The following is a 24,264-nucleotide window of genomic DNA, read 5'->3' on the forward strand; positions in this document are numbered from 1 at the left end:
CGATGGTTTATTCAGCTTGCTGATGGGATCTGAAATCCGCTTTTTCTATCAGCATTGATGTTCAAATCTGTACTTTTGCTTCTTTTTGTTGCCCACAACTTCCATTACTTAAAATAACCATCAGCGACAGATGACAGACAAGTACAGAACGATACAGTATAAAACTGATTCAACCGACTGAGTTTGAGCTCCGGATCTAACTGTCCCAAGTTCATCCCTCTCTGTGGTACACGAGTAGTCAGCAAGACAGAACATGAAGTAATTAGTTATGCTAGATCCTAAATAGTTTTCTCAATTGAGAAAATGATTAAATATGCAAAAAGGATAGTCAAAGCTATATGTTCGCGATGGATGGGAAACATGGAACTACCATCAATTCGAGTCGAAATCGCGAACACTGATAATGATAATATGCAAAGGCCAAAACAAGTTTAACCGGGGATTTGTTTTTTAATTTTATTTTTTTCTTTTCTTCTTCCGTATTCCTCTCGTCACTTGCCCACATTTACTTTGCAGGAAGCGTACTTTTTCAACCCACGAATGAACACGGCGTAAGTGACCTGGTCATTGTCCTGCTCCCAGTAAAATTCGGTAAGACGGATGTGCCAGGGCGGGAAGCCTTGTAGATCAAGACTGGGTCCGAAATACAATAGCAAATCGGGCTCATGGCCCACAAGCTGCGTAAGCTCGGAATCGATAAGTTTCATCGTAATATCGGAAAGCTTCATCTCGTTATGAGCGCATAGTTCGGCCATGGTCTTGGTCAGATCGATGATGGTTTCGCGACCGTCGCGGTTCGAAAGTAGCGAGATTTCAATGGCCACTTTTCTGGCCTCGCCAGTCTCTGTGCCCGGTGTGTTAAAATACACTTTATTCCATTGCGGAACCCGAACGGCAAATTTGGGCACGTTGCTGGGATCGTAGAATTTGGAAAGTTTATGGAACACATTACTGCGGAAATCGTCAACGTTACGCTTTAGATGACCGTCGTGGTCGTACAGTATGAGATGCTTTATACCAGCCGAAACAGACCACGCAACAAGCTCACTACCATCATTCAGTACCCCTCCAACACCGCCACCAACGTCGCCATCAGGTTTTGTCTCCAAAATCGCCGCCAGTCGTTTGGGCAACTTTGGCAATTTTAGCACGTCTTGGCGGATTAGTTGCGGCGTATTCGAAGGGTTGTACGCCAAATTTAGCACCAAAATCTTAACACGGTTGTATTCGTACTGTGCATATCGCACACATGCATAGGCCACTAGCAGCATACTCAACAATATTTTGTAAAACGCGTATTCCACACGACCCTGGGCCCACGACCCTGTTTCACGATGCTGCGCCAGTTTCCGTCTCACTTCTTCACTATCTGAACCCACCAGAACGGCCGTTTCAAGCACCTTTTTCACGTTTCCCACGCTAGGTCTCCCAGGGTTCTTGACACCATTGGTAATCGCTCGAACACGTCTATGATCGCGCTCATCTTCCCTCCAATTCTCGTCTTGTCTTTTCAAGACGGTGTCTTGTATTTTCGACATTGTTTTGAAGAAGCGTCGCCCTATTCAATGTCAGCTAATAGTAATTGCCTCCTGATCTTATAGTTGGCGTCTTGACAACGGAGTTTCCTAGCTTTTGGGAACACTTTTCCAACTTTCGCTTGAGGTCGGTACTTGAATTCGTCCCAAGTAATTATTTATTATTGGGTCACGTGCTTATCGCGTGATCCGATAATAGGTACTTTGTACTCTTTGCTGGCACGTGTACCCTCACGTCAGCTATGTGAGGTTAAAGTTTAGTGTATGTTTGCACGTATCCTTCCCAAGGACGTGGTATTCAGTGCGTTGAAGACTGATCTCTACTATGCCATTTCAAACTGCAGGAAAATGTTAAAGGACATCGTGAATCACGTGACTGGAAACAATTTACAGCGACGGGATATAAACAAGTGATAACAGTTTTTAAGTCCAAAACTCCGAGTCAGGTTTGGAAGCATTCCGATGGTATTAACATGGACAATTGGATTTTACTATTTTGAAGCATTCACAATTGTAGTGTACCGCCTTCAAATCTTCACAATTGTAGTGTCCTCTCGCTCTGATCGGTTTACTAAAGCTACACAGGCTTCAACAGTGGACTAGAACAACCAGTGGCTTCTAACCCTCTGAAAGAAACACATACGTGTCTTTGTTAGACTCTTGAGGTTTCTTTAGTCGTGGCGCCAGCTTCATGATCCAGTGACCAGCCACACGTGACTTGACGATAGTGACACAAGTGACAGAATACTCACGCACAACTTGGTCTACTACGAGTTACTAGTCATGCAATGGCAATGAAGTCGATGGCACTGAGTGTTCATAACCCTGCACCGATATTATCTGCTATCAGGCCATTCAGCTTTAGATTGAAATGTTTTCGTCTCCATCACGACTCTTAGAATGGTGAAAAATGGCTTTCATCGTTCAAATCGAGTTATATTTGGCCAATGTTCGCCGCAATGGAAGCTCAGAGTGCTCCATGGTCAATCCCGCAGTTAGTAGAGACTTTTGGTAACGTCATTCACAATCTCTAACTCTGTAAACAAATGCCTTTTCCAAATTCGGTAGAGCACATCACCAACGAGTCCAATGAATTTACGATGATCATTCAATGATCCAGTTGTTCTGGAACAGCACCTTAAGAAGCATCAAGTTTACTCATAATTTGGACTTATTACAATGCATGCCTCATCGATGAAAGACGCTGCACAAAGTCTGAGCTACCTAGGAATAACTGTAGCCCGTGCTGCTAACGACCCCGAAGTGTAAACTCTAAATACAACACCTGGTCCTAGTATTTGAGTCTTATGTTTGACCTTATAGCTTCAACGCGCGTCTTTGATCAAAGTGTTCATAAAATCATTATCAAATATTGTACTTACTCTACCCCAGTATTCGAACCCTGTTCGCCATAGCTGTTCATCCAGCGTACCACGTACTCACTGAAATTATTAGAATTCTCAGTATTGAAGGACCTGCCTTCGGTGCTGTCTTCTTCATCATGAGAAATATGGCTTTGGTCGCGGCGTCGCACATCACCATATCCATTTGTATTGCTGGTCTGAAAGTTACTCGCTGTTTGATCTGTGCGGATACTCATTCGACTATCATTATCATCGCCTGCTTCCTCTTCCTCAGATGAGCTCATTAGCAGCGAAGGTGGGCCTCTGTTATAAGTATTTAAGCCTAACCCATTTCCGAGATCAACATAGTTGTGAGAGGGACTTTCAGCAGGCTTCAGTGAAGGTTGATCCTCATAACTGGAGTTCGATGCACCCAAGTTCAAGCCTGAAGGTTCGCCCACCTTTTCTTTGTTTTGATTTTCCACTCTAATTTCTCGAACTGAGCCTGGAGAGTGTCTGATCTGTTTGTTCCACGCTGTTGACGCAACACTGTTGGGAGATAGTCGATACAACAGATCAATTTCCTCAAGTGTCAAGCCTCCAGTCTCATAAACGGTCAAGTATACCACACCAACACCAAGTGCATTTAAGCTGCCCCATATAAAAAAAATTTTAGTCCCCAATGATGAGGTGTGGTCTCCTGTATCGACCAAGTAGGGTGTGATAAGCGCACATACAAAATTTATCAGCCAATTGGAGGCTGCACAGATAGCAGTACTCTTAGATCGCACTCCCAGTGGGTATAATTCCGCTGAGATGGCCCAAACACAACCGCCCCACGTAGCAGAAAAAGAAGCAATAAAGAGACAAACAAAGGCAATAAGAACTTTATTAACTACCACGGATTTTGCGACGCATCCAACAATGGCTATAACGAAGTTTGACACTGTCATCAGTACCCCTCCGATCAATAGAATTTTTCTTCTTCCCAAGTATTCTACCAAAAATAATCCGGGGATATTGCAGCTGACATTTACAGCATATGTGATGAAAGAAATCAAATAGCTTTTACCAATGCCCGTTTTGCTGAAGAAATTAACGCCATAATAAAAGATGAAGTTGATGCCCGAAAATTGTTGAAATGCCTGAATTGAGATACCTGTGAACATTCGGAGTGTTTGCTTAGTTCTTCCTTTACTGGATTTAAAGCAGTCCAAGTACGAGAATTTCCCGAACGACATTTCGTAATCGTAATTTGCCTTGATCTCCACCAATTCTTCTAGCAGGCCAGAATCGTCTTCAGGCACACCTCTTAGAAAGGACAGCGCCTTTGCTGCTTGATCAAGCTCGTCTTTGAGAACATAATAGCGAGGGCTCTCTGGCAAAAAAAGCATACCGAATCCTAGAATGCATGACCAAAGATATTGAAGCCCAATGGGAATTCTATAAGAAGACGCGTCGTTGCGGTGATGTGTTCCTTGTGCAACAGCACTAGATACCAAAAGGCCCCAGGTTATGGCCCACTGATACGTGCAAATGATAGCTCCCCTCACCTGTTTCTGAGCTGCCTCACTTTGGTATAATGGTACCACTGCAGATATAAAGCCAACCCCAATTCCAGAAAACACCCTACCAGCAACGAGAAGACCCATTCCTGAAGCAGCCACTTGCAGTGAGTTCCCTACCATAAACACAAAAAAAGTGCTGATGATGATGGTGGTTTTCCTTCCATATGAGTCTGAGATGAAGGGCGCGGCCAGCGCGCCGAAAAAAGTTCCTAAAGACAGAAAAGACACCAAAATAGACATTTCTTTAGCCGTAAACTGTTCACCGTTACTAGCAAAATGAGTCTTCACGTACTGCATGCCAGATATGTTATTGATGAGGCCTGTGTCGTAGCCATATAAAAAGCCTCCCACGGCTACGAATACGCCAACTAAGACAGACATGAGTTGCGATTGTTGACGCGCCGGTTGCAAAAACGCTCTGGAATTCAGATTCGTGAGATTCAAGTGTGTCTCGGCATTCTCATAATAGATGTCTCGACTTCTGTCATCGCCTTCAAACACTTCGTCTATGTCACCGATATCTTCAGTTGCTGTGGGAGGTGTAGGACTCACTTGTGCGATTCTGCGACGCCATCTAAATGCCAATTTATCATTAATCCCACGCACCGCATGGTTCAAAAAGCTCCCACTATCAGTCTTCGAAACCACCTCATCTTGTTTCGTTATGGTTCCTTGCCCTGAGTCATTCATGAACAGCCAACTCCACCAAAAAGAGATCTTTGCGAAAGAACAAACGTTGTATTTCGCTTGAAGTAAGAGTATCCAGCCGACCCAAAGCAGCTTGACGCAGTTGCAAATGCTCTAGTTGTGATGGCTAATGGATTAACTTGGTGATATTTCGGTTTATGGGACAGCTCTAGATAGTTGTCTTGAAATCAGTAGCACGTGACTAGCTGGAAGCCCAATTTTATCACGTGACGGGAGATATTATTATAGCAGGGACTAGGGTTTTGACTAGATAATCAACTAGAAGACGCCATCTACCCTCTGCACTATGGCTCATACTTAGACAAGCCTAGCAATGATTTCAAGAATGTTTTGCTTTTATTTGGTTATATAGCTTGGTACCATCTTCCCGCATTGCAGTGTGTGTACCGAAGATGTTTCTGTAGGTTGGGCAGACTGTTCCCTTTCAAACATTTCTGGGAATCATCTTCTCATCAAAAGAAGTGGAAAGTCCCCACTTGCATTGAGATTTTGCTTAGCCATATAATACCACAGCCCTCGTGAAACCATCACGCTATAAACCCGGGACTGTTGTAGTTCAGGTACACGTTTATTCATTTTATTCTGTCGCTATGATCTGATCACGTGCTCCGATCTCTCTGTAATGAATCTCACGCTAAACATAAGAAGAGTATCCGACATCTTTTGATCATCACGAATCGACGTTGTGTAATGTTTTAAAATCTGTGTGAGTCTCACTAACAGCAGTAGCTGCGGTGCAAAATTACAATGTTCTTTCATCAAAGTTGTAGATCAATTACAGTAAATGTCAGCTACTCATTTATACACTCGTTCCTTCAGTTATGCACCTGGATCACAGACCCGAAAATACCGAGAGGTTAGCTTCGATTATAGCGAGTGTGACATTAGGTGCACCAAACTGTGTTCAATCAGGATGAAGTGACTTCGGCGATCCCTATTAGTCTCTTCACACCGGTCAACCAGTTCCCTGCATCGTGAGCATAGTTGGTTGCAATGTCCACGTGAACTTGCATTGCCTCAGCGTAGCGGTGCTCTTGCATTAATGCTACTATCTGATGTAGTCTGTCAATTGTGGGCTGAGTGAGTAGATCTTGTCTTTCCAAATGTCCAAACAATATTTTCAGTCTTTTGCTGCAGTCCTTCAACTGCTTGGTGTACTCCTGAGGAATCAAGGGTGTTACACGGGCCAACTCGCTAGTTAAGAAATCAACAATCGGTTGCTGTTCTGCCGGGATCCCCTGTGTTTCCGTGGGAATGGCGGGAGATGGGGTATCAGCATACTCATGACTGGGTGCTGGAATACTAACTCCATTAGCTGCGGGTGCAGTTGCTAATGGGGCTAATGTCTCCGGCTTGCCTTGAACAGACTGCAAGATGGCATTGGCCGAGCTCACGTCCTGAGTAGCGTGGGCCCTTCTCCGCATGTTTGTTGGAGGAGGTCCGACAGGCGCCTTTTGTGAAATCGGAGGAGGACCTTGTTGCCCATTGAGAACTGGCCCACCGCCCAGTGGGATATTAGCTGAGGGTGCATAAGCAGTCTGGCTAGGTACGGAGCCTACCTTGGGCGAAGATGCATATGGGTTTGGTGGGAAGTTAGACGCTGGTGGTGGAGCATATGGATTCGAGGGAGGAGCAAATGCTGGAACAGGTGCTGGTGCCGTTGTGGGAGAAGCACTGCTGTTAGATGGAGTGTATGCCTTTGAGGGGCCTCTTTGAGGAACAGGGGTTTGGATCGTCGCCGAGGAAGTCACCCTAGACAAGGGTGGTGGAGGAATTGACCCAAAACTGGATTGAGGTCCAACTGGACCTGGGGAAGTAACAACGCTAGCCGGAGCTACGGAAACAGCCTTTGCACGAGTGGGCTTATCTGAAACGTTTTTCAAAGGCAAATCGTTCCAGCCGTCATTCGCCTTTTTGTTGAGATGCGGGGTCTGGCCCGAACTCACACCAGTTATTGGTGGTGGAGGCATCTGTTGCGACCCATTGCCATAACCCGGTGACCCAGCCCCAATGACGTTGGCGACTGGTTTGAAAGGCTGACCATAAGCAGGCTGAGCGCCGGTACTACCATAGCGATTAGCATATGGATTTGCTGGAGGATTCGCTGGCATTGTTTGTAGCCCAGCAGGTGTGTAAGGGTTGTTTGCTGCTACGTTATTCGCCAGAGGTGCAGGCGGAACGAAGGCGGTTGGAACGCGAGTAATGGCACCCGGCGAAATAGCTGCAGGGCCATACTTGTTTGCAGCTGGCACATTTACATTTGTTGCAGGCACATATGCACTTGATTTCAATGCGGTGGAAATTGGAGCAGTGATAGAGGCTGTACGTGGTGTCAATGGCGCCGTCTGGGAGAATGAAGATCCTGAAGCGAAGTTGTCAGGCAGTTGCTGAGCAGGTGGTACCGAGCTACCTTGAGTAGTCTGCTTCTGAGAAACCCCAAGACCAATTGGGTTTACTGCCGGAATTGTGCTAGCCGCAGCATATCTTGACTTTGGTGCTTTAGATGTAGCGTTTGTAACAGTCTTCGCGACAGAAGGAGTTTTATTCGATGCAATCAACACGCGTTGCTTCTCGGTGATAACTTCTTCATTATCACTTGGCAAGATATCTAAAAACTTGAGAGCCAAATCAAAATCACCATTAGCAGATGTCAAGTTAACGAATTCCAAAAACTTGGAGATTAGACCCTCGTTGGTAATTTTTTGATGCTGTTTGTCACTAATGAGACTAATGAAAACTGTGAATCTTTCGACGAACTCGGTGAGGCACTCTAGATGAGCTTCGTAGATGGTCTCCTTCTTGGATTTTAGTTTACTTTCTAGCCCCACGAATTCTTTGAGCCAAATTTCAGCAACCTTGTCCAGCGATTGAGCGCTTAGGTATAGAAGTAGTGCGTCTTGTCTGTTATTCGATTCGGAAACTCTATCACCGAGCTTAACTAGTAACTCGTTTTTCTTTGCGTCATTCGAGGAATAAGCATTGATGGCCTTAAGAGCGTACTTCCATTGGGAAACATCAAGATTTTCCACCAAATCTTCGACGCTGTTTTGAGAAATGCTGTGCAGGACTCTCGCAAGTGAAGAAGTTTTTCCGTATTTCGAGAAGTAAGAATTTTCTACTTTCTGTTTTAAGCTTTGATCATTACTGTGTAGAGCAATCAAAAATGATTCCAGCAATAATCCTTGATCTAAAGCTTGCGCGATAGCCTTTTTCTTATCATTTTGGATTAAACTTTTGATTAGTTCATCAGAAGCACCACTTGTGTCGAGTTTGAATGACCCCTCGGGAGCATACGCTTGGTTTAAATTGGAGAAAAAATCATCCCCATCGTCAGCAGACGCTAATTTGTCCTCTGAGCCGCTCAGGTCTTCGTCGTCGAAAGCAAGCGCCTCTTTCAAGAAAACTTCCTTGCCATCCAAAGACACCCTTTCTAGCATGTTCCAATCTTCTTCGTTGGTCTCATCGATGCTTTGTACAAGTCTCTTGTTGATTATTGGCTTGAAATCTTTCGATTGCAGAGCCTCGTCGAGCATCAAGTTCTTTTCGACACCTGGAATGTTTTGCTTAACTATTTTGACGCCATTTCTATCACTGGTGATATAAACGAGCTTACCACCAAATGCCCACTGTGCCGCAGAAGACTTGTTTCCGTACCAAGCTGGTGCCTGTAGTTTGTTCACCACAGGTTTCTCGTTACTATCATGCTCGGAAACGTTATTCCAGAACTCGGTTTCGGTTTCTTGCTGTTTGCTGACAGATGCGGTAGTATCCAAATCGCAGTTCAAGTTTTGTAATGTTTGAACCTCGATCTTGTTGTCGAAAGATGCAGACGCAAAAAGGTCAGGAGCCTGAGGTGCAAACTTTGTCTTGAAACACCAATTTCCGCGGGTGGGGAATTGACTTAACGCTTGCGATTCATTAGGATTCCACAGCACACACGTGTTGTCGCGTCCACTGGAAAAGAGTAAGTTTTCGTCTTGTTTGCACCAGTCTAGCGACAAAAGTCCACTGGTGTGCGTACCTGACAATATATTCAGTGGTACGTTGGCATTTCTGAGGTCCCACACCAAAATGGATGGGTCTGAATCGTTGCCGCTTGCAGTGGCTATGCGAGTCGAGTTTGTAGGGTGCCATTCAACCACGGAAAGTAGGTTTTTCTGGCCTGTGAGTTGCGAAGTGTAACTCAAATGCAAAACCTCTTTTTTGGCCTTGAGATCCCAAATCGACGCAAATCCAGACGATCCCGCAGACGCAAACACATGGGCCTGGCTCTGGTTCCACGCCAAAGAGCTAATTTCGTCCATGGGCGTCATTGCAGTGCCTGGAGTTGCCGGAGCATAACCCGATTGTGTGGCCTTCGTAACGTCCCAGATGAAGATTTCCCGGTTCGCACCGCCCGAGCACATCACATTGTGCTGTTTCCCGTTGAAACGCACCGTTTTCACCGGTGTAGAGTGCGCCGAAACCTTGGCAATCGATTTCAAGTCCTGCGGCGAGAAAAACTCAACTGTTCCATTTTCCAGCGCTCCTGCCACCACCTGGTTGTCGTAAGACCAGTCCAAATCGTTGAATTTGGCGTCTGCCACCACCGATGCCTGCGGGCTCCCGCCATTGCCCTCGTGGTCTGCCTCTGCCCCCAACAATGACCATATTTCTAATTTTGATTCGCTGGAAAAGTCCGCATCAATTGTCCCAGATGCCGTCCCTGTGGCCAGTAAAGGCGACCGATCCTGCGACCAAGCAAACGTCGCTGTTCTTGGGTATTCCGCTACCTTCACCATACGGATTTATACTCGACTATGTGTGTTTTTTGGTCGATTTTCGTGTGCGTATTTTGACAAGTTACCTTTTAACTTTTTGAGTTTATATAAACCTTTAATAGTGAGACGAGTATCTTATTGGTGAAGTTAAGATTTGTGTGTGTGCCATAATGATGGAAAGAATTTTTAAAAGGGGAAATATGGAGCACGTGATGTGAAGAGGGAAATGTGGATCACGTGGTATATGTATGGTGAACAGAACCAGGGACTGGAGGAGGGATGTCGAGTTCTGTACATTGAAAGGATACCAATGGCTCTTACTAGAACTTCTCACAACATTGTCCCATCATCTGTACTTCTTGTTCTTTAGGAAAGGACAACTGACGTTTTGGATGTATAGATCACTATAAACGGATGCTCCCATTGGTTCGCTTCGACCACCACCACAATGCATTCAGATAGCCATTTTGATCAAGACCCTTCTCGAAAAACATCCAACTGCATCCCAAATCGTTCTCACCACAGCTTGTCTGTCCGATGTCAAATTTCATGTACGGAGAGTCGTACATCACGTGCCTTGATGACAGCGTCAGAATTCATCGTATAGTCGAACAACTGAGAGCGTCAGCGATCAGTTGTGAACAAGATAGCTACAAGTAGAATTTGTCTATTCTCGTGTTGAGACTTTGTCTTTGAAGTGTCGTTGCACGATAAACGTCCCATATCCTGGGTGATTCTATCCATTACTGTAAGGTGCAGGAAACCATTGTTTCCTTGAGTGTAAAATCATCTTTCCGTGGTTTATTTAGCATAATCGGAGTAAGCTTGTAGGGTCGATAAAATGTCCGCTTCTGTCGTGTCTAATTATCACGAACTACAAAAATCTATATAAGATCTCCATTCTTCTTTGATACGTTGTTCTTATTCCTATATCTCGCCTCCTCTTCGTCGGTCTATGCTATACTACTTTGCCTGTTCCTTGTGAACCTCATTATGAACCTCTGCTATTGATTTTATGTTGGATTCCGCTCCTCACGTAGACTGTTGGATCCTCATCCCAATCTCTCCATATTCTCATTAACTTTATATTGTGGTTCCTTCAAATTCAGCCGACCCTTTTGTCATTCGTCTTGGGTCATTTTATGACGCCTTCTTATCCAAATTCTTGGAAATGTTCCGTCCCTGACGGATGTAAAGAATTTCAAGCGTATCGAGTGCAAATGGCGGAAATGGGCTGATCTAGGTAACCACTTGATGTAATCATTGTCATTCCACTTAGATAAGTAGTGTTCTAAATTCTTTGACTATCTTGTCAGTTCTGTCGCTGTCATCTTGTCACGTGTATGTAATTGAAGACAGAATGTCCGGCAGATATTTGGAAGTTTATGAATGGACATGTTTTATCAAGCCACAAGATCATTTCAGTTATGTGAACCAGCTCTTGACCCACTTGCCAACCCTACAACTAGTATTCTAAATCTCCTCATTTTGTTGACTTTGTTAAAATCTTTTGCTGTGAATACAGTCAAGTCAGTATCTAGGCACGTTCTCTTACTGCTGTACATCCGTTTGATATTTGAGCGGTACACTTATAAGCGTTACAACTACCCCAACAGTAGTCTGTATCACTATCACCAAAGGTATGGGACACTTACCATGCGTCACCTCAGTGACAGAAAACTCGGCTCTACTCACCGCGTTTTTGAAGAAAGAAGTAAAGCCAAAACCTTCCTTCGAATTGAGCTAGTGGTTCTTGCTCTGAATTCGAGAACCAACACGCTAGATTATCTCTTGATAGCTTTTCGTATTTTCAGACACTGTTAGACCCGGGGAAGCATTCGCTGGTGGGCACGTGATCAAGCCTTAATTCTCCTCAAAATCATTAACACGCATTCGTACTGGTTCAAAAATTTCCGTTCTCTGTTCATGCTATTCCCGGTTACAATTCCATCTACCCTGATGTCCCACGTCTACGTTAGCTACCCCAAAAAATTGACACTATCACTATGTTCGTGCCAAAATTGGCAACGATACGGTAGTGTCGATCATTCGCATAATGGATCAAATCCACATTTTGAATAACCGCTAAACATCTGCGTAGTTCTCCCTCTTTCTTCTCCCCATACTTCCATAAATCTAAGTGTGATTTCCAGTCACGTGACTCTTCTATGGATTTTATTTCCTTCTTTATCCACCACTTCCCTCTACATCAAGTCTTTCCGGTCCCCAAAAGGTCTCCTGAGTGCTTCAGTTCCTATGATTCTCACTTCTCAATTTCCCTTCCAACACCATCAAAGTTACCTCCTCCGCTGCTAAAAATCAATTTACGCTCTCTCACTGACCTTATTATAACAATTACTCACAAAACCAAGCCAATGTCGCAAAATAAAGACTCCCAATACTACAAGCAAGCCCTGGAGGAGTACCAGGAACTCTCCAAAGAGGACGAAGATGAATGGGACTCCAGAATAGATAAAACCGGGTGTTACGTGGAAAATATGGCACTACAGTTGTGTCACGCGGAAACCAACGATTGGCGACAATGTATGGCTGAAATGGCCCTTTTCCGTGAATGCTGGCAGAATAAAGGGAACAGCGACCGCGTTTCCACCGTAGACAGAAAGTGACAACTCATAGTGCCCTACTATAGACCTTTTTTTTAACTCGCGATATTGTTTGTTCATATTGTTTAAATTTAAGAAGCCAAAGATGACTTTTGGAAATTTGGTAAGCTAATCACTGACCCAGGGACGTGAACGTTTCTTAAAACTTCATGAGCGGGGTCAAAAAGAAGAAGGCCAGACAGAAAACGCTGCAGAATCTCAAAGGTGCATTACAAGGGCTTTTACAGAGTCCCAAAAACCGATCAAAAGTCGTTTCTGATCCACCTTCTCAACGACAATCAGTTGCATCACGCGAACAGACTGCTCCCGTCTTTCACGAAGAACAGCGTAACGATGCGCGGGATTCTGTGCCCTCGAACGAAATCGTGTACGTGATGTCCAAAGAGGCCCAATTGATACCGAAACTAACAGACGAACAAGTTCTGGAACGACACAAGCGAGCAGACGAAAACATGAAGCGCGCCTGGTTGCACTTGATCGAGAAATACGAGTCTATTGAAGACCAAGGCGATGTTGTGGATCTCACGACTGGCGAGATCATAGAAGATAACGGACATGTCAGAGGACTCAGTGCTCAGCATGGCTCTACTGCAAGTAATGGTACCGATTCCAACTATGTAAGCGTACTGAGTGACCTCATCGAGATCGACAATACTGCTACGAACATATGGAATGAGAACGAGAACGAGCACGAGGACGAGAATGACGACATATACAACAATTACAATGGCGAAAGTGAATGCGATAGTGACACAAGTCCAATTCCTGAACCAGATTGATGTCTATACTCATGTCTCACACTTTTATTTGAACTTTCCAGCATTTTCTAAAAAATGACAGCACCTGGGTGATTGAAAAATATTTAAAGCGTGCTGGTGCTCCAGAGGAAGAACCCGATTTCAGGTTGGGAAGGAATTCTTCGACAACAACGGATCATTCACAAATTCCAGAAATGACAAACTCAAAGGTTTTTCTCGACGTCTCAATCGGTGGCGTTCCCAAGGGACGTCTGGTGTTCGAATTATTTAACGATGTGGTACCCAAGACTGCTGAAAACTTCTACAAACTGTGTGAGGGCCAGTCTGGATTCGCTAAGAGCAGACCTGATGTGCCATTGAGCTACAAGGGCTCAATATTCCATCGTGTCATCAAGGGTTTCATGTTGCAATTTGGGGACTTTACAAATTTTAACGGAACCGGAGGAGAGTCGATCTATGGCGAAAAATTTGAAGACGAGAACTTCTCCCTCAAACATGACAAACCATTCTTTTTGTCCATGGCCAATGCAGGTCCCAATACCAATGGATCGCAGGCATTTTTGACCTGTGTTCCTACCCCTCATTTGGACGGCAAACATGTGGTTTTTGGTGAACTGATCCAGGGAAAAAGGCTTGCGCGCACAATCGAGAACATTGCCACGGACTCTGGAGACAAGCCCGAAAAGGACGTCAGGATCGACGATTGCGGTGTCCTTCCTACGGACTACGTCGTTCCAGCAGACGCAGAACAGACCCCTACGGACCAGTACGGCGACAACTACGAGGAAACGCTGGCCGACGACTCGAAGGTCGACGTCGCGGACGTGGACTCTGTTCTAAAAGCTGTGAACGCTGTGAAGGAGATTGGCACTACATTATTCAAAGCCCAAGAGTATAAGGTTGCCCTTTTGAAATACGAAAAGGCCTCCTCCATGCTCAAGCAATTTTTCCCTAATGACTTGAGTGCGGAAAAAACGCGCGCTGTCGACCAGTTGCGCGTTTCACTGTTTTTGAATATTGCACTTTGCGCATTGAAGAGCGGAGACTCTCAAAACGCTCTTACAGCTGCTACCGAAGTCGTCCACGACTCCGCTGCAGACGACAAGAGTAAAGCCAAAGCATTGTATCGCCGTGGTTTGGCCTACTACCACTTGAAGGATGCCGAAATGGCCCTTACGGATCTTGAATTCGCTACCACCTACCAGCAGAACGACGCTGCGATTCTCAAGGCCATCACAGACGCCAGAAAGCTAAAAAAAGAACAGGTTGCCAAACAGAAAAAGGCTTTCTCAAAAATGTTCTCTTAGATAAAGCGAAAGCAGAAGAATGGAAAGAAAAATACACAAAGTGGCAAATTCAAAAAATCGAGCACCTTTCAAGCTCCATACTGATGTGTTTTATCGACCCTACGAGTTCTCAATCGCGTCATAAAACTGACTGTCGTTGTATTCAGTTACTGGTGTCTTCTTGATTTCTATCTAGTTCTTGCTGATCTCTAACGTTACCCGCCCTTATTTCAATATCGAAAAATTTTAATGGTGGCAAATTAGCTGAAAAACAGAGACAAGTCTCGTAAATACACTTGAACATAGCTAAAATTCGAAGCATTGCACACTTCACGCCTACGATAGGAGCGCCATACACTATTGTTTATTGTGCGCCGGTCTTCTTTCACCATATTTGCATTTGAAGAGCTCGTCGCGGCCTTTGTTCCCTCGTTTTAAAGGGATCATATTTGAGGTTTCTAGAATCGACAGGTTTCGAGTAAGACAAACCTCCAGTGAGTGAGCTTTTAGCAGCAGTTCATATCCAGAGTTCTGTGTTGGAAAAACGACTATCCTATTAGTACGAAAAGTGCAATCTTTGGAATTTGTTGGTATCGTCAAACAGCGTCCAGCTTTTTTCCTGTCATAAATCCATCTTATTGTGCGAAAGACAAGGGCCAGGTACCAATTGTCACAACAAGAAAAGAGACATCCATTATTACAAGGAGCTAGCACATTTCATTTTCATCAACGAAACAGGTTTGCACTTCTTACCACACATCCCAGCATCTAATAGGCTCAGATATTAACTTATCGAGCTTCACAGTACCAGTATAAAAAAAAAGAACTAAAGAAACAAAGACAAAAAGGCTTCACCGCTTGAAAAAGACCCAAAAAAATAATACATTCCAGCTGGACACTCAATCTAGAGACATTTTTTGCTTAATTTGCCTACTATTACTACTACTATCATTACTACTGCATACTGATAATGGTCGAATTTCCATATTCCAGCGCTCCGCTACGGACGGTTAAAGAAGTACAGTTCGGTATTTTTTCACCAGAAGAAGTGCGGGCTATCAGTGTCGCCAAAGTGGAATTTCCAGAAACTATGGATGAAACCCAAATGCGGGCCAAAATCGGTGGTTTGAATGACCCACGTCTTGGTTCTATCGACCGTAGTTTCAAATGTCAAACGTGTGGTGAGGGCATGAACGATTGCCCAGGTCATTTTGGCCACATCGAACTGGCAAAGCCCGTTTTCCATATCGGTTATATCTCTAAGATTAAAAAGGTCTGCGAGTGTGTATGCATGCACTGCGGTAAACTTCTACTCGATGAACATAGTGAGTTGATGAGGCAAGCAATCAAAATCAAGGACCCCAAGCGGAGGTTCAATGCTGTCTGGTCTCTATGTAAGGCCAAGATGGTGTGTGATACCGAAGTTCCATCTGACGATGATCCTACTCAATATGTCTCCAGAGGTGGTTGCGGTAACACTCAGCCTAGCATAAGGAAAGATGGTCTTTCGTTGGTCGGTACGTGGAAAAAGGATAAAGGTGCCGACGATGCCGATCAGCCCGAAAGACGTATCATCTCCGCTGACGAAGTTCTCAATGTTTTCAAGCATATATCACCAGAAGACTCCACACGGTTGGGATTTAATGAAGATTTCGCTCGTCCTGAATGGATGATCTTGACGGTGTTACCGGTTCCTCCTCCTCCTGTGCGTCCATCTATTTCTTTCAACGAGACTCAAAGAGGTGAAGACGATTTGACTTACAAGCTCGGTGATATTTTGAAAGCAAATATCAATGTGCAACGACTTGAAATTAATGGGTCCCCGCAGCATGTTATTCAAGAATCGGAATCGCTTCTGCAGTTCCATGTTGCTACGTATATGGACAATGATATAGCGGGACAGCCTCAAGCGCTGCAGAAATCCGGCCGTCCTATCAAATCTATTCGTGCCCGTTTGAAGGGTAAAGAAGGGCGTATTAGAGGTAATTTAATGGGTAAGCGTGTTGATTTTTCTGCACGTACCGTCATTTCTGGTGATCCAAACTTGGATCTGGACCAGGTGGGTGTACCAAAGTCAATTGCCAGAACTTTGACCTATCCAGAGGTTGTGACACCATACAATATCGACCGCCTAACACAATTGGTGCGGAATGGACCTAATGAGCACCCGGGTGCAAAATATGTCATTCGTGACAATGGTGATCGTATAGATCTAAGATACAGCAAAAGGGCTGGTGACATTCAACTGCAATATGGATGGAAGGTTGAACGGCATATTATAGACGACGATCCCGTTCTTTTCAATCGTCAACCCTCCCTACACAAAATGTCTATGATGGCCCACAGAGTTAAGGTTATGCCTTATTCTACTTTTAGATTGAACTTATCGGTCACCTCACCATACAATGCCGATTTCGACGGTGACGAAATGAATTTGCACGTTCCACAATCGGAGGAGACTAGGGCTGAACTGTCACAGCTTTGCGCAGTGCCGCAGCAAATTGTGTCCGCTCAATCAAACAAACCTTGTATGGGCATTGTTCAAGATACCCTTTGTGGTGTCCGGAAAATGACACTGAGAGATACTTTCATTGAACTTGACCAAGTTCTCAATATGCTATATTGGATCCCAGATTGGGACGGAGTTATACCCACTCCAACAATTCTAAAACCTAAGCCTCTATGGTCTGGTAAGCAAATCTTATCTATCGCTATCCCCAGTGGTATCCACTTACAGAGATTCGACGAAGGTACAACACTTTTGTCACCTAAAGACAACGGGATGTTGATCATTGACGGTCAAATTATTTTTGGGGTTGTAGACAAAAAGACGGTTGGGTCTTCAAGCGGCGGTTTAATCCACGTTGTAACGAGAGAGAAGGGTCCCAAAATTTGTGCCAGACTTTTCAGTAACCTCCAAAAAGTGGTCAACTTCTGGTTGCTTCACAACGGGTTCTCAATCGGTATAGGTGATACTATTGCAGATGAAAAGTCCATGAGAGAGATCACGGATGCCATCATGGTTGCAAAGAGAAAGGTAGAAGAGGTGACAAAGGAGGCGCAGGCAAATTTGCTGACTGCGAAGCACGGGATGACGCTACGTGAATCGTTCGAAGATAATGTGGTGCGTTATTTAAACGAGGCAAGAGACAAAGCAGGTCGATCAGCGGAAGTGAATTTAAAGGATTTGAATAACGTCAAGCAGATGGTAAGTGCAGGCTCAAAAGGTTCATTTATTAATATCGCTCAGATGTCTGCTTGCGTTGGCCAACAGTCCGTCGAGGGTAAACGTATTGCGTTTGGATTTGCCGATCGGACGCTACCTCACTTTTCTAAGGACGACTATTCTCCTGAATCTAAAGGTTTTGTTGAAAATTCGTACCTAAGAGGGCTCACTCCTCAAGAATTTTTCTTTCACGCCATGGGTGGACGTGAAGGTCTGATTGACACAGCTGTGAAGACTGCAGAAACTGGTTATATTCAACGTCGTTTGGTTAAAGCTCTAGAAGACATCATGGTGCATTATGATGGTACGACTAGAAACTCTTTGGGTAACGTAATCCAGTTTGTCTACGGAGAAGATGGAATGGACGCTGCACACATTGAGAAGCAATCAATTGATAGTATCGCTGCGTCCGATGCTGCCTTCGACCGGAGATACAGGATCGATCTGCTGAACCCCAAGCACGCTCTAGACCCTTCATTATTGGAGTCAGGATCAGAAATTATTGGTGATTTGAAGCTTCAGGCTCTTTTGGATGAAGAATACAGACAATTACTAGAAGACAGGGCGTTCTTGAGAAAGATTTTCGTGGATGGTGAACAGAATTGGCCGCTCCCGGTAAACATTAGACGTATCATCCAAAATGCCCAGCAGACCTTCCGTATCGAACACTCAAAGGCCACCGATCTAACCATCCTTGATGTTATCTTTGGGGTCAGAGATCTACAAGAAAGGCTGCTCGTATTGCGTGGTAAAAGCCAGCTTCTACAAGAAGCTCAAAAGAATGCCGTAACCTTATTCTGTTGTCTCTTGCGGTCTCGATTGGCTTCCCGCAGAGTCATTCAAGAGTACAGACTAACCAAACAAACTTTTGATTGGGTGATGAATAATATTGAAGCTCAGTTTTTGAGGTCGATTGTTCACCCTGGTGAAATGGTGGGTGTGCTTGCAGCGCAGTCCATTGGTGAACCCGCGACTCAGATGACATTGAACACTTTCCATTTTGCAGGTGTCGCTTCGAAGAAGGTTACCTCAGGTGTTCCCCGTTTGAAGGAAATTTTGAATGTGGCAAAAACTATGAAAACTCCTTCTCTCACAGTCTATCTCGAGGGGGACTACGCCGCTGACCAGGAGAAGGCCAAGCTGATCAGATCCGCAATTGAGCACACGACGTTGAAAAGTGTTACAGTTGCGTCTGAAATTTACTACGATCCTGATCCACGCTCCACTGTGATTGAGGACGATGAAGAAATTATCCAGCTTCATTTCTCGCTGATGGACGAGGAAACAGAGCAGTCTTTAGACCATCAGTCGCCATGGTTACTACGTCTTGAATTAGACCGTGCAGCCATGAACGACAAAGACTTGACTATGGGTCAAGTCGGAGAAAAAATAAAGGAAACTTTTAAGAACGATCTCTTCGTCATCTGGTCTGAAGATAACGCCGAAAAATTAGTCATTCGTTGTCGTGTTGTTCGTGATCCTAAGACTCTTGATTCCGAGGCGGAAGCTGAGGAAGATCATATGTTGAAGAGAATTGAAAATACCATGCTGGAAAGTATCACGTTGCGAGGTGTTGAAGACATCACTCGTGTCGTCATGATGAAATACGATCGTAAAACGCCCAGTCCAACAGGTGAATACCACAAGGTCCCCGAGTGGGTTTTGGAGACAGATGGTGTAAATCTTGCCGAAGTCATGAGTGTGCCTGGTGTTGATTCATCTCGTATCTACACAAACTCCTTCATCGATATTATGAACGTATTGGGAATTGAGGCAGGTCGTGCTGCACTGTACAAGGAGGTCTACAACGTTATTGCATCCGATGGTTCTTACGTTAACTACCGTCACATGGCATTACTGGTTGATGTTATGACGTCTCAAGGTTTCTTAATGTCTGTTACTCGTCATGGGTTCAATAGGTCTGACACTGGTGCCCTCATGAGATGTTCTTTTGAAGAGACGGTTGAGATTTTATTTGAAGCTGGTGCTGCTGCAGAACTCGACGACTGCCGAGGTGTATCTGAGAATGTTCTACTGGGTCAAGTCGCCCCTATTGGTACAGGCGCTTTCGATGTCATGATCGATGAAGACTCTTTGGTCAAATTCATGCCCGAACAGAAAACCAGCGAGATTGCCGATGGTCAAGATGGTTCTAGAACTCCTTATAACAATGAAAGTGGTTTGGTCAATGCCGACGTTGATGTCAAAGATGAGCTCATGTTCTCGCCTATGGTCGATTCAGGCTCTACAGATGCTATGTCCGGAGGCTTTACAGCGTACGGGGGAGCAGATTACGGCGGTGCGTCATCTCCGTTCAGCGGATACGGCGATGGCCCCTCATCACCTGGATTTGGAGGAGTTGCCTCTCCCGGATTTTCTCCTTCTTCCCCAGCCTATTCCCCAACTTCGCCAAGCTACAGCCCAACTTCTCCCAGCTACAGCCCAACCTCACCATCTTACTCCCCAACATCGCCATCATACTCACCAACGTCGCCAAGTTACAGTCCGACGTCACCATCCTACTCGCCTACTTCACCATCCTACTCACCAACGTCCCCAAGCTATAGCCCAACCTCACCATCTTACTCCCCAACATCGCCATCATACTCACCAACGTCGCCAAGTTACAGTCCGACGTCACCATCCTACTCGCCTACTTCACCATCCTACTCCCCAACTTCGCCAATCTACAGCCCAACTTCTCCCAGCTACAGCCCAACTTCTCCCAGCTACAGCCCAACTTCTCCCAGCTACAGCCCAACCTCCCCATCTTACTCCCCAACATCGCCATCATACTCACCAACGTCGCCAAGCTACAGCCCAACATCACCAAGCTACAGTCCTACTTCACCATCTTACTCTCCTACTTCACCTTCCTACTCTCCTACTTCACCAAGCTACAGCCCAGGTTCACCTTCATATTCACCTAACTCTCCTAAGGACGATGACAGCAATGGCGATAATACTAATAATAATTCTCAATGAGCTACTGATAACAGGTTATTCGGCACATGCTCATGGTGCTTTATTTGGCAAAAAGACTTGTTTTCTCAAACCCTGTTATATACCGAAAGCCTTCAGAACCCTATCCTTTTGGACGTTCTCAGGTCTACAGAAAGCAGATCAACGATATCGAAATGTAAATATTGTAATGTTTTTGAAATGAAATCATCTCGGTCCCTTAAATGACTTTCTTGGATATGAGGCCCTTGAAAATGTCGAACGTATTTCCATCTGGTTGTAAATGATATAGATTTCCGGTGAACTGGGTATTCGTCCCAGGGGTTAGTTCCTTAGCGATGAGGAGACCGTAATCCTTTGTTATCCCAACTAGTTTGGCACGAACGTTGTGATGGTCAGTGAGCGTTACGATTTGGTCTGTATGTAGCCAAAGCTTGTAATATTCTGATAACATGCTATCTGCTCCATAATTGATGAATTTCTTGATTATCTGATCCAAATTGTTCATGTAAAGGGCCTGTAGTTTTTCGACCTCGACTTCAGGTAGTAGAGGCATTTGCAAGTGTTCTCGCTCTTTATTCAAAATTCCGATCCACGAGTTTAGCGAAGTGGTTGGTCCATCGTGAGAGACATTGAGACCACATCCAAGTAGCAAAGAGTATTGGTTGTTGATAAAATTGGTGTTCACTAAAAGACCGGAAATTTTGACGTATGCCGGTTCCAGCTCACTTAATGGCACTTTACCCCCCTCAAGACCCTTGCTAGTCAAGCGAAGATTTTTCGAACTGTAGTAATCTGGCTTCATTGCATACAAATCGTTCGGCCACTTTATTCTGACAGGCATGTCCTCGTATCCCGGTGCATATGCCAAAATTGCTTTACAATATGCCAGCATGGCGAGATATTGAACGAAAACAACCGAGACCGGTGCACCAGTCACCGGAGACTTCAAAGGAAGATTCACACAGGCTGTTGAAGCAGATACGCCTTTTGGATTAATCCATACATTTCCTCCGCGCCCCCGACCAGAGACTTGAATGGTTCCGACATGAAGGGTAGAAGTAGCTGGGAAAAGGCTTAGTAGCTTTTTGTTATTATTGAGCAGAGCACTCGAAGAGGTAATGATCTCGCCATACATCAACAAGGATCCTACATCGGTGGTTGGCCTCAAATATTGGAAATACTTCTTAATGTCGAAATTTGGAGTCAAGTTTGCAGGAGCGCAGGGCTCCGCCGTAGTCGCAAGCACAATAGTTTTAGAAACCTCGTCCGGTTCTTGATCTATAAGTTCGCTGCTCGCAAGGTCATATTTGTCGAATCCTTTGTAAACGCGAAAAATGTCAGTTTCTCCTTCAAGTACTGTGACGCCGTTTACCAACGAAACATCACTTGCTTCCTTCAAATTGTCCTCAAATGCAGCCAGAAGTTCCGGTTTGTTGGGTGAAACCACAAGCAGCGGTGTTAAACTTGGAGCTGTCCCGTTTGCAAACTCATTGTTGCAATGCAATCCTACTTTGGTAAGGGCGTCTTTCATGAACTTTAATCTGCTGTCTTCGTATTCCATCAAGACGTTCACCACGGATGAATTATAATCGCCATCATGAGCTCTTTGCAAAAGTTTGGGAACGTATTCGGGGTGAGGTCCCGTTAATAGAGCTTTCCCTTTGCCATAATGACATAAAACTGCCGCTGCTCCAAGAGTTGCAGGGTCTTGAGAAAACGGAACGTCCAAAGGCTCAGTGTAGCTTGCCAGTACCTCCACATTGTCGTATTTTTCAGCGTCTGCAAAGACACAGCCACCGTTGTAATACGTTTTGAATTCTTCTCCGTTGGGAAGTCTTAATTGCGCCGCACGGGCTCCTGCCTCGCTGTTGTACTTAAAACCATGGAATGCTGGCCCTCTACCAACACCAGGGAAAAATTTCAGATCTCTAGCACCAGTGACTTCGAGCAATGGGTCGTGTACCGCAAATTCGACCCGGTCAGTTGCGAAATACCCTCCAGCACAGAATCCGATAAATGAACCGCCTTGCTTTGACACAAACTTCTTGATTTGTGGCATGACGGAAGCGCATTCTTTCGTGTATGGCAAATCAGCTCCACCTGGAAAAACCACTGCCGAAGTTTTACCTGCCCATGGTTCGGTCTTCAGTATTCTGGCGTTAACAGTACTTACAGCGTACAGGGGTTCTAGTAAACGTCTCAAGGTCACAAGGGTATGCTTCACAGAATCTGGAGATGCCCCTGGCCCATTATATACAAGAACGTTCATCTTTGGCGCACTTCGAACTCGCGGTTTGCACAGTATATGTACAATTCAAGAGGTATATCTAGAAGTGGTTGCTAACTAAGGCTAAAATGCGAGTTTCGGCGAGCTTGAAACTTCAATATGTTCGGAAAACTGGCAGTAAGCTAACCAAAATAAAAGTAAATGAAATTGACCCTTTGTGGGTAGGTAAACAGTCTAAAGTTAGTAGTTGATGCTCTTCTCATCACTGATCTTTAAATGGTAATTGACCTAATCTTAATCCAATATCTGAAAAATAATGACGTACAAGAAGCTTTGAACTTCAAGACCTCGACCAGTAAGTCTATAATTCACGGTATTTCAGTTGATTTTCTGGTGGCATAATTGGGATGCAGAGATCTGTGCCGCGTATGCTAAATCTGGGCTTTCCAGCGAGTCCCATAACGCTATTGAGGCCGAAACCATGGACAACAACTCTACGCTCGATTTCGACGGAAAACTCTAAGTTGAAGAAGAAGATCTCTCCGATCATATCATCCATTTGGACATTACCAAATATGCTTACAATCAGTAGGATTGCTGCAGCGCCGTTGATAGGTCAATGCATAATATCCAACAATCTGGTACCTGCTTTGGGGCTCTTCACGTATTCATGCATAACAGACTTTTTAGACGGTCATCTGGCAAGACGATATAACATGAAGTCGGTTGCAGGAACGGTGTTGGACCCAATGGCTGACAAAATACTGATGCTCGTCACAACTGCATCGCTGGCTTTTCCTGGTGGGCCTCAAATTATACCAGGTCCGGTTGCAGGCCTCATAATTGGCCGTGATCTCACGCTCGGATTTAGTGCCATATACTTTCGAATAGCATCCCTGAGACACACGTATGGTAAAGTCAGTTGGAATTCGTTTTGGGACGTTTTCAAATATCCCAGCGCTGAAGTGAGACCAACACAAATCTCCAAATGGAACACCTTTTTACAAATGATATATCTTGGTTGGGCTGTCACCATGATGATGTTCGTCCAGCCGTCTTCTTCATCTTCTGAAGAAGAAGAAGAAGCGAAAGGAGTTGCTGGTTTGGTCGCAAAGGCTTTCGCATATATGGGTTATGTGGTCGGGGTCACAACTATTCTTAGTGGCGGCTCCTACATATTCAGTAAAAACGCTGTAAAGTACCTCAACAAATTGAAATGACAAAACTGGATTTGGAAAGACGCCAAAAACACAACGAGAATGCCA

The 24,264-nt window shown here is 44.7% G+C and overlaps 9 protein-coding genes across 9 annotated transcripts; 5 read left to right on the top strand and 4 right to left on the bottom strand.

The window, feature by feature from the left end:
• Positions 1 to 491: 491 nt before the first annotated feature.
• On the bottom strand, positions 492 to 1,538 carry NUS1 (LALA0S05e07932g1_1; the record flags this gene model as incomplete). The annotated part of the gene is made up of 1 exon (XM_022772442.1): positions 492 to 1,538. One exon carries the CDS (start codon positions 1,536 to 1,538, stop codon positions 492 to 494), a length of 1,047 nt encoding a protein of 348 aa, XP_022628766.1.
• Positions 1,539 to 2,913: 1,375 nt separating this feature from the next.
• LALA0_S05e07954g (LALA0S05e07954g1_1) lies at positions 2,914 to 5,136 on the bottom strand (the record flags this gene model as incomplete). The annotated part of the gene is made up of 1 exon (XM_022772444.1): positions 2,914 to 5,136. One exon carries the CDS (start codon positions 5,134 to 5,136, stop codon positions 2,914 to 2,916), a length of 2,223 nt encoding a protein of 740 aa, XP_022628767.1.
• Positions 5,137 to 6,062: 926 nt separating this feature from the next.
• Positions 6,063 to 9,935, bottom strand: SEC31 (LALA0S05e07976g1_1; the record flags this gene model as incomplete). Its single annotated transcript, XM_022772445.1, has 1 exon — positions 6,063 to 9,935. The coding sequence occupies one exon, from the start codon at positions 9,933 to 9,935 to the stop codon at positions 6,063 to 6,065; it is 3,873 nt and encodes a 1,290-aa protein (XP_022628768.1).
• A 2,354-nt stretch (positions 9,936 to 12,289) lies between these two features.
• COA4 (LALA0S05e07998g1_1) lies at positions 12,290 to 12,541 on the top strand (the record flags this gene model as incomplete). The annotated part of the gene is made up of 1 exon (XM_022772446.1): positions 12,290 to 12,541. The coding sequence occupies one exon, from the start codon at positions 12,290 to 12,292 to the stop codon at positions 12,539 to 12,541; it is 252 nt and encodes an 83-aa protein (XP_022628769.1).
• Positions 12,542 to 12,687: 146 nt separating this feature from the next.
• Positions 12,688 to 13,317, top strand: SCM3 (LALA0S05e08020g1_1; the record flags this gene model as incomplete). Its single annotated transcript, XM_022772447.1, has 1 exon — positions 12,688 to 13,317. One exon carries the CDS (start codon positions 12,688 to 12,690, stop codon positions 13,315 to 13,317), a length of 630 nt encoding a protein of 209 aa, XP_022628770.1.
• A 173-nt stretch (positions 13,318 to 13,490) lies between these two features.
• On the top strand, positions 13,491 to 14,603 carry CPR6 (LALA0S05e08042g1_1; the record flags this gene model as incomplete). Its single annotated transcript, XM_022772448.1, has 1 exon — positions 13,491 to 14,603. One exon carries the CDS (start codon positions 13,491 to 13,493, stop codon positions 14,601 to 14,603), a length of 1,113 nt encoding a protein of 370 aa, XP_022628771.1.
• Positions 14,604 to 15,552: 949 nt separating this feature from the next.
• RPO21 (LALA0S05e08064g1_1) lies at positions 15,553 to 20,793 on the top strand (the record flags this gene model as incomplete). Its single annotated transcript, XM_022772449.1, has 1 exon — positions 15,553 to 20,793. The coding sequence occupies one exon, from the start codon at positions 15,553 to 15,555 to the stop codon at positions 20,791 to 20,793; it is 5,241 nt and encodes a 1,746-aa protein (XP_022628772.1).
• A 196-nt stretch (positions 20,794 to 20,989) lies between these two features.
• On the bottom strand, positions 20,990 to 23,041 carry BPL1 (LALA0S05e08086g1_1; the record flags this gene model as incomplete). Its single annotated transcript, XM_022772450.1, has 1 exon — positions 20,990 to 23,041. One exon carries the CDS (start codon positions 23,039 to 23,041, stop codon positions 20,990 to 20,992), a length of 2,052 nt encoding a protein of 683 aa, XP_022628773.1.
• A 365-nt stretch (positions 23,042 to 23,406) lies between these two features.
• CRD1 (LALA0S05e08108g1_1) lies at positions 23,407 to 24,219 on the top strand (the record flags this gene model as incomplete). Its single annotated transcript, XM_022772451.1, has 1 exon — positions 23,407 to 24,219. One exon carries the CDS (start codon positions 23,407 to 23,409, stop codon positions 24,217 to 24,219), a length of 813 nt encoding a protein of 270 aa, XP_022628774.1.
• Between the last annotated feature and the right edge of the window lie 45 nt (positions 24,220 to 24,264).

The sequence above is a fragment of the Lachancea lanzarotensis genome, scaffold LALA0S05, assembly GCF_000938715.1.
Source record: "Lachancea lanzarotensis genome assembly LALA0, scaffold LALA0S05, whole genome shotgun sequence".
NCBI lineage: Eukaryota > Fungi > Ascomycota > Saccharomycetes > Saccharomycetales > Saccharomycetaceae > Lachancea > Lachancea lanzarotensis.